Source organism: Rutidosis leptorrhynchoides, chromosome 1 (assembly GCF_046630445.1).
Source record: "Rutidosis leptorrhynchoides isolate AG116_Rl617_1_P2 chromosome 1, CSIRO_AGI_Rlap_v1, whole genome shotgun sequence".
Lineage (NCBI taxonomy): Eukaryota > Viridiplantae > Streptophyta > Magnoliopsida > Asterales > Asteraceae > Rutidosis > Rutidosis leptorrhynchoides.
Genome location: NC_092333.1, coordinates 501,248,372 through 501,260,838, shown reverse-complemented (window position 1 = coordinate 501,260,838; position 12,467 = coordinate 501,248,372). Strand labels below are relative to the sequence as shown.

The window sequence follows — 12,467 nt, the reverse complement described above, 5'->3', positions numbered from 1 at the left end:
TGATATAAATAACAGGCGCGTTAATTGAAAAATGATATTAAATTAAATTAAATTAATCACAATATTCACTTTCCATATTATTTTATGTTTTTATTAATAAATTACATATTTTCTTGTCGACGTGCAAAATGCAAAATAAAAAAAAACCTCAAGTCAAACCAACCATTATTGTAGAATATTTGGACATTCATAGGCTATTTCAAAAATCTATATGCATTCTTTTAGTTTAAAAAAATATTACTGTACTACATAAATTAATACCTACGCAACCGTTAAGCTAACAGGACATCGTTGGTGGCACAAACACACAGTCCTTGTTTTCCGCGTTTATTGCCGCCGGTCATCCACCCTCCTCCGTCGTTAACCACCACCCCGAACAAATCAACTACAACTCTGTTTATTGCATTTAATCAATCTTTATTATTGCTGACAGAGAAAGAGAGGTATAAACTAGTACCCTGTATTTGTTTTTCAACATTCTGATTTTATCTGAATCCCACATAATTCTTGCTCATGATAACAATCAACCCATGTTTATTTTGAGTGTATGATTTTATCTAACACTTGGATTTGGGGTTTTGGTAATAGAATTTTCAATTTTCATGGGTATGGTGTGATGTATATGTTCTTAAGTATCTTCTGTTAATTGGTAAGTTTTGTAACTATTATAATAGAATTTTGGAATGAATATATAGTGTGTAAAGTAATTATATATGAAAATCTTGGTTTAGCTTAAAAAATAAGAATCTGTTATAGTTCTTTGGTGGGTGTTTGTTATTAAATTGCTGGGCTTGATTAAGTGTTTAGAGATTGTGATTAAACCCAGTAAAATTTTGATCAATAAATTAATAAAAATTGAACCTTTTAAAGTTTTGAAGGATGTGTAGCACATATGCTATTATTCCTGGTTTCTAGTAGTATTAAATTAAATTACAATAATAATAAACAATAATATGTTACGATCTATTGACACTATGCAGCTGGATTTCTGTAAATTAATGTGATTTCAAGAAAAAAGAATATGATTATTTGAAATTTTATTCACATTTATTCAAAGACAAAATTTCATGCCTTACCACTTAAAATGCAGGTAAGCAGTGGAGCTTAACGATTGAACATGGCTAATATTTCGGATATTTCGGTATCAGCTGCCATTAACAGTCTATCTGCATTACTATTTCTCTTAGCATTCGCTATTTTTCGTCTTCAACCAATAAACGATCGAGTTTACTTCCCAAAATGGTATCTCAAAGGCATACGCGAAAACCCAAGCACTTCGGGTCCTTTTGTAAAAAAATTCGTCAATCTAGATGTTAAAATGTATCTAAGATTCTTAAATTGGATACCAGAAGCATTAAAAATGCCTGAACCTGAACTTATAGATCACGCTGGCCTCGATTCTGCTGTGTATATTCGAATTTATCTTCTCGGGTTAGTACTAATTTTCTTGACCCGTTTTCAAATACTTTCATTGCATGTTTTTTTTTCTTGACCCGTTTTCAAATGCAGCTTGAAAATATTCGTTCCTATTGCTATACTCGCGTTTAGTGTGCTGTTACCTGTCAATTATACTGCGAAAGGTTTCAAAGAAATTAGTGTTAGTATGAAAGACATAACATACGGTGATATCGACAAGTTTTCAATCTCCAATATCGAACCTGCATCAAAAAGGTCTGAACTTTTTCACTTGTATATAATAATCAAACTTTTTTTTTTTATTTATGAATCTGATTGTTTGAAACATTGATTGTATATTTATCAGGCTAGCTGCACATATAGGCATGGCGTATATCTTTACATTTTGGACATGTTATATTCTTTACAAGGAATACAAAACTGTAACTGACATGAGACTACATTTCCTTGCTACTCAAAGGCGTAGTCCAGATCAATTTACTGTAAGTTTTAACTGAGATATCTATTTTTATTTATATATATATATATATATACATACATATATATATATATATATATATATATATATATATATATATATATATATATATATATATATATATATATATATATATATATATATATATATATATATATATACTGTGAAAAATAAACCTGACCGATATTTTGATTATTCTTGTATAGGTTCTTGTTAGAAATGTACCTGCAGATCCTGATGAATCTGTTAGTGAACACGTTGAACATTTCTTTTGTGTTAATCACCCGGATCAATATCTTGTACATAAGGTTTGCTTTCTTCATGTTAATGATATTAACTTAGTTAATCTTTTTGCCTATTTTACTACCTAAAAAATTTAGATGTAATAATTCATTAATATAAGAGTATCTAATTATTGATTTGTAGGTAGTATACAATGCAAATAAGCTTGCAAAAATGGTGGATAAAAAGAAGGATTACCGTAATCGACTTATTTACTACACTAATAAGTTCGAGAGAAAACCCAATAAAAGGCCAACTACCAAGGTTTGGTTATAGAACAATCATCATTTACCCCTTGTCTATTTTCGATACGCGTTGAAGTTTATAAATATGATTATAATGTTATATGTATAGACAGGTTTTTGGGGTCTTTGGGGAAAGAAGATTGACGCAATAGATTACTATACCGAAGAAATTGAGAAGTTGAGCAAACAAGTAAGCATGTATAATCATAAGTTGTTATTGCTTACTGACACGTCCATCTTGCCACCTCTATATTTAGCTAATATAACTATATAAGTCCATTTAGGTTGTAAGTTATTGAAATGGGTCAAACAGGATCAAATTGGCCCAAGGTATTATAAGTGCTTACAACCTTCTCAACAGCTTTATACAACAACAACAAAAAAAAAAACTAATTTATTTAATTGTATAATTTGAATTTTATTAAAATATATGATATTTTTAAGAAAAAACAATAATGCTGGTGACATTGAAATGTTTAATAAACCAGGAAGTAGCAGAACGAGAAAGGGTGATTGCTGACCCGAAAGCTGTGGTCCCCGCTGCGTTTGTTTCGTTTAGATCACGATGGGGTGCAGCCGTTTGTGCTCAAACACAACAAACGAAGAATCCAACTCTTTGGCTCACAGATTGGGCTCCTGAACCACGCGATGTTTATTGGAACAATCTAGCCATACCTTTTTTGGAGCTCAACATGCGAAAATTGGTCATGGTTGTTGCCTTCATTGGTCTTATGTTCTGTTTCGTGTTCCCAATTGCCTTTGTTCAAACTTTGGCCAACATTGACTCAATCCAAAAAGTTCTTCCCTTTTTGAAACCCCTTATCGCAAAGTAAGTACAAACTTCGTCCATCCAGATAATCTATGTCAAAAAAAATATTTATTATATGAATCTTGATTTCTTGATTACGCTTAAGCCTGGAAAACGGGTCGGGTTGGGTCGAGACCCAAATGGGTTTGGGTTAAAAACGGGTCGAACGGGTTGGGTTGGGTCCATTTATTCTTAAAAAAATCAACTATTTTTTAAAAAAGTTATTTTTTTTTAAATAATAATTAATTATATGAATCTTGATTACGCTGCAGAGGATCAATCAAGTCTATCATTCAAGGTTTTCTTCCTGGGATCGCTTTGAAGATTTTTCTTCTCGTTTTACCGATGATTCTAATGGAAATGTCTAAAATCGAGGGGTATGTTGCGGTTTCTGCGTTGGAAGCAAGATCGGCTGGAAAATATCATCTATTTTTGCTGGTGAACGTGTTTCTTGGAAGCATTGTAACTGGAACCGCTCTTGAGCAACTTAAAGAGTTCTTGAAACAGTCACCATCTCAGTATGTGATTACTCCTTTATTTGAACAGTCAAAATGGGTCAAAAATGGTGATTCGGGTAATGGGTCAAAATGGGTTCTAGTAAAAAACGGTACTTCTTAATTTTTATTAACCTCTTTTTTTTTTTTTTTTGTTGATCTCTATTCTTTTAACAGTCAAAATGGGTCAAAAATGGTGATTCGGGTAATGGGTCAAAATGAGTTCTAATATTAATATGTAGTCTGCATAATGTTAAAATTGTTGTGCTATTTGATGCAGGATTCCAAAAACAGTGGGTGTATCAATTCCAATGAAGGCGACGTTTTTCATTACGTACGTTATGGTTGATGGTTGGGCTGGTGTGGCCATCGAAATCTTCAGAATGGTTCCGTTGATTATGTATCACTTAAAGAACGTTTTTTTAGTGAAAACCGAAAAAGACAGAGAGCAGGCAATGGACCCCGGTTCATTGGCTTGGCCTATAAACGAACCGCGTTTACAGTTGTACTTCTTGCTTGGTCTTGTGTACTCTACCGTCACTCCTATACTCCTCCCGTTCATAATCGTCTTTTTTGCTTTCGCCTATCTTGTTTTCCGTCATCAGGTAATGTAATTTGAAACACATGAACGGGTCAAATGGGTTGAAATTGCCCATCTAGTTTTCAACTGAGTAATATATTGATTTTTGATTTTTTTTTATGGTGACAGATCATTAATGTGTACAACCAGAAGTATGAGAGTGCAGCATCATTTTGGCCAGATGTTCATCGACGTATTCTTATTGGTTTAGTGATTTCGCAAATTACGTTGTTAGGGTTACTAAGCACGAAATCGGCGGCAAACTCTACACCTGTACTACTCGTACTCCCGTTCTTAACAATCTGGTTCCATCAAATTTGTAAGAATCGGTTTGAATCTGCATTCCGAAAGTTCCCGTTACAGGTGAGAAATTTATATTAAGTTTGAATCATACCAATAGTCCTTGTGGTTGCCTGGTTGGGCCTGACATCCTTGCAAGAGGTCTCAGGTTCGAATCTTGTGCTGGCCAGGAAATGGTAGGAAACAGCCAGGGAGTAATACAAATAGGCTGGCTGCGTACATTATAGTATGGGGTTGGATCCGAACAAGCAAAAACCTTAGAACTTTTATACCAATAGTCCTTGTGGTTTATGTGAAATTACATTAATCGTCCTTAATTTTTTGAAAATTACTCCGGTAGTCCTTGTGATTTTTATGAAATTACACCATTCGTCATTATATTTTAAAAGTTACACTGATTGTCCCCGACTTACGATTGACCCACAAGGACTATTGGTATAATTTATATTAAGTGTAAATTATATCAATAGTCCTTGTGGGTCGGATGGTAACATTGTATGCTTGATTACAGGATGCAATGATCAAAGATACATTGGAAAGGGCAACAGAACCACAACTGGATCTAAAAGCATATCTAAAGGATGCTTATATACACCCGGTTTTCAAAGGCGAGCAGGTTGAATTGGTAGATTTCGAAGATGAAGATGATGATGATTGTCATACAGTTGCTACAAAACGGAGTTCACGTAAAACTAGTCAAATTGGAACTCGAGAAGGTAGTCCTGATAGTAGGAGGGCTAGTCAATTTGGAACTCAAGAAGGTAGTCCTGATAGTAGGACGGGGTTTTTCGCTGTCTAAAGATCCTACATTCGAATCATCATTATTATATATATCATTCTTTGTACAAAAGTCGATATCTTTGTGTTATATGCGCGTCAAGTTTCTCATTTTGAGCATCAAACTTGTATGAAAGCTCGTTGGAGTCGAATTTTATCGAGATTGAGCTAAAATTCTGCACAAAAGAATGGGCTTGAAAATGTAGTCAAGTTCAAATTTACAAGGCATATACTTGAATTTTTATGAGTTTGTCAGAGTCCTCTGTGATATGTCAATGTTCATATATGTGTAAAGCTAAAGTTTTTAGAGAATGGAACTTTATCCTGTCTTTAAACCAAGTTATAAATGTTGTATCTACAACATTTCTTAGACGTTTTTGCTAAAAAGTTAATTTCTAACCATAATTCTAATAATGTTTCACGCTAACTACATACAAAATAAGAACTACTAGATGTTAAGACGGTTTCTGTATCCATTACTAATTTTGTTGATGCTAATGACGCTGTTGAGGACGTGGGTTGAAGTCGGTCAATTGCTTGTCCAATATTTCCGGGGTTGCTTACTTTTTTTAATTTGACTATATTTTCATTTGCCTCTTAATGTAAGAACATGATGTCTGATTTTATGTGTCTTAAAAACAAATCAATTTTTAGATTAAGTGATAAAAAAATAACAATTTTACCTATTGAATTAAAAGATTTACAGAAATAGATCATTATGTGAAAAGTAAACATGCCTCAAATGGTTTGAGACTGGTTCGATAAGGTGTGATAATTAAATAAGGGTAGTGGTATATACACAACCAACTTTTACAAATACACAACCAAACATGTTTTACAGTGTTGTACTGTACAACATTGTAAAACATTTTGGTTGTGTATTTGTAAAAATTAATTGTGTATATATCATCACCCATTAAATAAACCTAAAAATAAATAAACTTAAACTTATAATATAAAAACAAATTTACACATTTACAACCTCAGCTCCGCTTGGTTAAACAAAAAAACCTCAACTTCCAGGCTTCAGAATAAAGACACGTAACCGTCAAAAGCAACAACCAACCTCCATTAAAAATCCATCTTCCGATCTCAGCTTCATGAATTTACTGTTACGGCGTCATCACAGTTGTCTTGCTCATATCGTTCCCCAACCCTCAATCGATCAAAAAATCATATCTCTCTGCAAAAGCAACCATCTTTCCGATGCCATACATCTCCTCAACTCAATCCATTCCCAAAAACACAATCTCACCAAAAAACCAATCATATACGCCATTCTCTTACAAACTTGCACAACCTCAAATTCATTCAATCACGGTCTCCAATTACACTCCCACGTCATCAAAACCGGACTAGAAACCGACCGTTTTGTCGGCAACAGTTTGCTCGCTCTGTACTTCAAATTATGCACCGATTTCGTCCAAACTGAACGTGTATTCGATGGACTTTATTATAAAGACGTTGTTTCTTGGACTTCTATGATATCCGGTTTTATTCGTGTTGGAAAACCTTGGTGTTCGGTTCATTTGTGTAAGAAAATGTTGGGCATTTGTGTTGAACCGAATGGGTTTACGTTGTCTTCGGTGGTTAAGGCGTGTGCGGAGATTGGTGACGTTAATCTTGGTCGAGTGTTTCATGGGATTGTGTTTCGACGTGGGTTCGATACCAATCATGTGATTGCAAGCTCGTTGATTGATATGTATGGGAGAAATTATGTTCCGTATGATGCACGGAAGCTGTTTGATGAAATGCTTGAACCAGATTCTATATGTTGGACTTCAGTTATTTCTGCTTTTACGAGAAATGATTTGTTCGAACAAGCATTGGGGTTTTTTCTTTTAATGTTGAGGAAGTATCGAATGTCGCCAGACGGGTTTACTTTTGGAACGGTATTGACTGCTTGTGGTAACTTAGGAAGGTTAAAACAAGGGAAACAAGTTCATTGTAAAGTCGTTACGTCTGGAATTTGTGATAATGTGGTTGTTGACAGCAGTTTAGTTGACATGTATGGTAAATGCGGTTCATTAGATGAATCTCGTAAGGTTTTTGATAGAATGAGTAAGCCAAATTCGGTTAGTTGGTGTGCATTACTTGGTGGTTACTGCCAAAAGGGCGATTTCGATACTGTTATTGAAATCTTTAGAGCAATGGATAACGTTGATTTATACAGTTTTGGAACTATTATTCGCGCTTGTGCAGGTTTAGCAGCCGTGCGACAAGGTAAAGAGGTTCATTGCCAGTATCTAAGAAAGCATGCGCATCGATGCGTTATCATAGAATCAGCTTTAGTTGATCTTTATGCAAAATGTGGTTATATAGATTTTGCGTGTAGACTATTTAATGATATGCAGATTAGAAATTTAATAACTTGGAATTCAATAATTGGCGGGTTTGCTCAGAATGGGCGAGGTGTAGATGCGATTAAGATGTTTAATATTATGATCGATGAGGGAATTGAACCCGATAGTATTAGTTTCATTGGTGTACTTTTTGCATGTAGTCATGCTGGTTTGGTAGACGAAGGGCGTGGGTATTTTAGGTTGATGAATAAGTATGAAATTGAAGGTGGAATTGAGCATTATAGTTGTATGGTTGATTTGTTAGGGCGTGCGGGGCATATAGACGAAGCAGAAGATTTAATTAACGGGTCGGAATTTAAGGATGATAAGTCTCTTTGGGCGACACTTCTTGGTGCTTGTACTACGAGTACGGATTTCATTGTTGCAGAAAGAGTTGCTAAGAAGATGATGGATTTGGATCCGAATTATCATTTGAGTTATGTTCTTTTAGCTAATGTTTATAGAGCTATTGGACGATGGAGCGAATCGGTTAAGATTATTGGGCTTATGAAAGATAGGGGAGTTCATAAAACACTAGGTAAAAGCTGGATTGATATTGATATACTCCAACAAGTATAAGTTTTAGGGATAGAAATAACTATGAAGTAACCATCCTAGATAGCATAGTAGTTGGGACCCTAATTTCCTCACAAAAGATTTCAGGTTCGAACCTCACTAATAGCATATCATGATGTCAAATTAAATGCTAATGCCCATGAACTTGCCTTTTGAGTATATGTATGTTGGGTCAATGTGAGTGTATGTTAGAGGGTGTATGATTAGGTCTGGTGTTATGCATAAAAACCGCTTAAGGAATTTTATGCTATATGAGTAAGCGATGGTCAAGTTGATTTATGATATATTGAAATGGAATGAAGTAATGGATACTCGCTGTTAATACTTGTTTTGAAGAGCTATGTACATATTATAAGAGTCCAAATGGTGGATATATAATTAAAAGTGGTCATATGGAGTGGTGTTTGAAGTAAGTGTTAAATTAAACAGAAGATGGTGTGCACAATAAATCTGGCATCAGGTTGGTGCGCTCCACGCGCCCCAATCTAGAGATATCTATGTTGAACCTTGTGCGCTTCGCGCACCAGGGTTCACTCCTTGCACTCGGTTGTACGCATCACGTACAGGTTTGTAACTGTAAAAAAAAAAAAAAAAAAAAAAGAAAAAAAATTGGGTCTTATAGCTTTCGATCATTTCTTTTGCCTTGATTTATTGCCCTCTTGGTGGACATTGTAGCTTGTCTGGTAGGTTTTCTTTGTTTTCTTAGTTTAGTTGCCTTTTGTGCTCGTGTTGGTGTTTGTTGTGTTTGCGAGGTTGGGCTTTTGTGTTTTTTCGTTTGGTTGTTTTCCTCCGGGCCTTTCATCGGTTGAAGAATCGTTCCTATGATAAATATACTTAAGTGTTTGATATACCCACTTTTAATTTGTAGTTGTTTGTAGAGTACAACTGTCAATTCATAAATATGAGTGGATCTATCAAATAATTAAGTGGAAATATCACCTCACCTCCCCTCTATTTATATCAGTTTTGGTTGTTTTTGCCATTTAGTCAGTTTGAATATTTCATCTTCTTAATTGGTGCATCACAGTTAAGGTTTTAATAAGGGTCCACCTTGGAGCAACTTTTAGCCCACTTCAGTTTCGACAAGGATTAAAAAACATACCAGGTTAGCATTTCTTTACGCACATTAGATTCTTTCTGTTTGATGAATGTGAGTATTTATTATATAGATGTAGGCGAAATAAACTGAAGTTTATGGAGCTTTTGCTTCTAACATTGATTAGTTTTACCTTTCTCTAGGATTTCGACAACCTCGGTGTCACTTTTTGATTAGTTTAAGCTGTTCCGGTATCTGATTCTACCTAAAGCTTTATAAGGTCTCCTTTTCTGTTAGATTATTGCCCAATAATGAGAAGCACAGGAAAAAGGTAGAGCATAATCACAAACAAACATAAAACAAAATGTGCTTTCAGTTTGATATAATTATGTTTAAAAAATACCCTTCATTAAACGAATATTACTGCCTTTTGACAACATATAAACATCTAAAAATGTGAACAGAATTTTTCTTAGATGATAAAAGGTTAGGCAGGAATTTGGTGGAACCTAAATATTTTCTCGTGCTTAATTAGCGAAATTAAAATATTGATTAAGCTTTAATTTCTGTTTTAGATGCCAAAATGTGTGCAACTATAAATTCCCGTACTTTTGATATCTTTTGCATCAAACTAGTACACTAACATCACTAGCTCTTGAACCTAATGGTAAACGATTCGAATGAGCGCCCTGCTAGGAGTTACTGTGAGAAAATTTACAAAGCTATTTTTGGTAGATCGCGCCGTAGTTCAAACCATTTAAAGAAAAATGATGTTTTAAGTCCTTCGACGTCAACCACTAGTTACCCGGCGGCCAATGGACATTATGTCCCACTTGAGGTAAAGCCCTTTAAAAAGTTTGTGCCTTTTTCGTCAAATAATGTCCAGAACAATGAAGGTGGTGATCTCAAGTTTTTTAGTGAAGAGAAGTGCAATAAATATATTGACGACGTGAGGAAGAAGATGTGTGATATGTCTGACGTTGATGGTGGGCCCGTTGTATCCAGTGATGATAGCTTCAATGGAGGTGGATGTCTCAAGTCTTTTAGTGAAGAGAAGTTTAACAACTATATTGATGGCATGAAGAAGAAGATGAGTGCTCCATCTGATATTGATTGATTGTTTCTAGTTTAAGTTGATTGCTACACTAAGGGAGTATGATGGTTCATATTAGTGTTCTAGCCTTGTAGGCATGTGTTTTAAACTATGTTGTCTGTCTTGATGTTTCTCTTTATGTAACACTATCTTTTAAAATCATAAATCTAAGGTGTTTTTTGTTTGAATTTGAGAAGTAAGGTGGTTTTTGTATATATATGTGTATTAGCATACATGTAATTGCACGTGTGCTGTTTGGGTTGGTGTGTCACTTATGATTAGTTATTGTTGGTTGCTTGGGCTAAACATCCTATAGAATATAATATACTTTAGGTGTAGATAATGTAATTATCTATTGTACAGGGGCTGAATATGTAACATTTATTAATTGTTGTTAGGGAGTCGTTATAAGTAGGTTAGAGGTAGTTAGATGCTGTATCACTGTAATATACATTTTTCTTCATTTTCATATTGTTCAATTGTAATTTTCAAGAAGATGAATGTAATCATGTTTGATTGATTCAATCTTGTTTAGTTTCCGCTTCATATGGTATCAGAGCTAAAGAAATGATGTTGGGACTGCGCCCGCAGTAATTTGCGCCTTGTGTGAGGAGATCGTGTTAAGTATTGAGTTGTCTCATCTCATCGGCTAGGGATCCAAATAATAAAATGCTTATAATAGCTTGGGTTCCTCATCCCCTTGAGTTAACTTTTGGGGTTGAATTGGGCTCGAGTATATTATTTCTGCAGTGTTTTATCTGAGGCCGAGATTTGAATTTGTGAAGATTATTATGCCTGGGAACAATTTGACTGCAGCTTTTGAACTTAATACACCAGTGGTTCCTGAAAAAGGTTAGCATACATACACTTTATATAAGAATTGCTATGCAGTCTGCATAATTTGTCTTCATTTATTTTGAAACAAAAGAATGTTTTTGGTTAAAATCATCTTCAAGTTTGACGCATACACAAAATACATACGCGGTTAGCATTTATTTTCGCACATTAGATTCATAGATGCTTCTTACATTGTTGAATTTTACCTTCCTTTATAATTTTGGCAACCTCTGTTTCACATTTTGATTGGTGGAAGCAGTCCCTGAATCTGATTCTACCTAAAGCTTTATAGTTATGGGTCCTTTTTACTCTTACTTTATTGCCCAATAATGGGAAACACATGAAAAAGGTAAAGCATAATCACAAAGAAAGTATAAAAATAAGTCCACATGCTGTATTTAATGTGCTTTCTGCTTGATATTTCTATGTTTACAGAAACACTCAGACGGACATTATCGCATATGGACAACATCTAGAAATCTGAACAGAATTTCAATTAGATGAAATTTCATGAACTTATATTTCCTCGTGCTTGATTAGTAATACTAAAATACCGATTAAGCTCCTGTTGCATATTCACCCTTCCCTTTAATTTAATTTCTGTTTTAAATGGAAAAATGTGTGTAACTATAAATTCCCATACTTCAATATCTTTTGCATCAGACTAGTACTCTAAGCATCATTAGCTCTTTAAGATTTCAACCACTAGTTACCCGGCGGCCAAAGGACATTATGTCCCCCTTGATGTAAAACCCTTAAAAAAATCGTGTGCCTTTTTCATCAAATAATGTCCAGAACAATGAAGGTGGTGATTTGAAGTCTTTTAATGAAGAGAAATGCAATAACTATATTGATGACGTGAAGAAGAAGATGAGTGATCTTTCAGATATTGACGGTTTCTAGCTTAAGTTGATTGCGACGTACACCGAATGTGGGTACCAGTTGAAATCTTAAAAACAACCCGATGGAGTATGATGGTTCATTTTAGTAGATACTTACTGTTGTAGCCTTGTAGGTATGTGTTTTATACTAGGTTTCTGTCTTGATGTTTATCTTTATGTAAAACTCTCTTTTATATATAGTCATGAATCTAAGGTGGTATTTGCATATATTTCTCTTAGCATACATGTAGATGAGTAGATCTTTATGGTCTATTGGTCTGTATGAAACCACCTTGCTTGACCTGATGACCTCACAAATTTG

General features: G+C 34.5%; 2 protein-coding genes across 5 annotated transcripts; both read left to right on the top strand.

Annotated features, from left to right (window-relative positions):
• Positions 1-251: 251 nt before the first annotated feature.
• LOC139886630 (CSC1-like protein At4g02900) lies at positions 252-5,680 on the top strand. The gene is made up of 12 exons (XM_071870561.1): positions 252-443; positions 1,091-1,431; positions 1,510-1,671; positions 1,763-1,898; positions 2,101-2,202; positions 2,321-2,440; positions 2,531-2,611; positions 2,910-3,250; positions 3,502-3,747; positions 4,004-4,328; positions 4,433-4,666; positions 5,115-5,680. The coding sequence occupies exons 2-12, from the start codon at positions 1,118-1,120 to the stop codon at positions 5,400-5,402; spliced, it is 2,349 nt and encodes a 782-aa protein (XP_071726662.1). The 5' UTR covers positions 252-443; positions 1,091-1,117; the 3' UTR covers positions 5,403-5,680.
• Positions 5,681-6,460: 780 nt separating this feature from the next.
• Positions 6,461-10,501, top strand: LOC139886631 (pentatricopeptide repeat-containing protein At1g03540). Of its 4 annotated transcripts, XM_071870562.1 has the most exons (3): positions 6,461-8,260; positions 9,326-9,403; positions 10,221-10,501. In XM_071870562.1, exons 1-3 carry the CDS (start codon positions 6,481-6,483, stop codon positions 10,226-10,228), a joined length of 1,866 nt encoding a protein of 621 aa, XP_071726663.1. In that variant the 5' UTR covers positions 6,461-6,480; the 3' UTR covers positions 10,229-10,501. The 4 variants fall into 4 exon arrangements, 1 of the variants encoding a protein (XP_071726663.1); XR_011772523.1 differs by having other exon boundaries at positions 6,461-9,403; XR_011772524.1 differs by lacking the exon at positions 10,221-10,501 and adding an exon at positions 10,031-10,180 and having other exon boundaries at positions 6,461-9,403.
• The last annotated feature ends 1,966 nt before the right edge of the window (positions 10,502-12,467 follow it).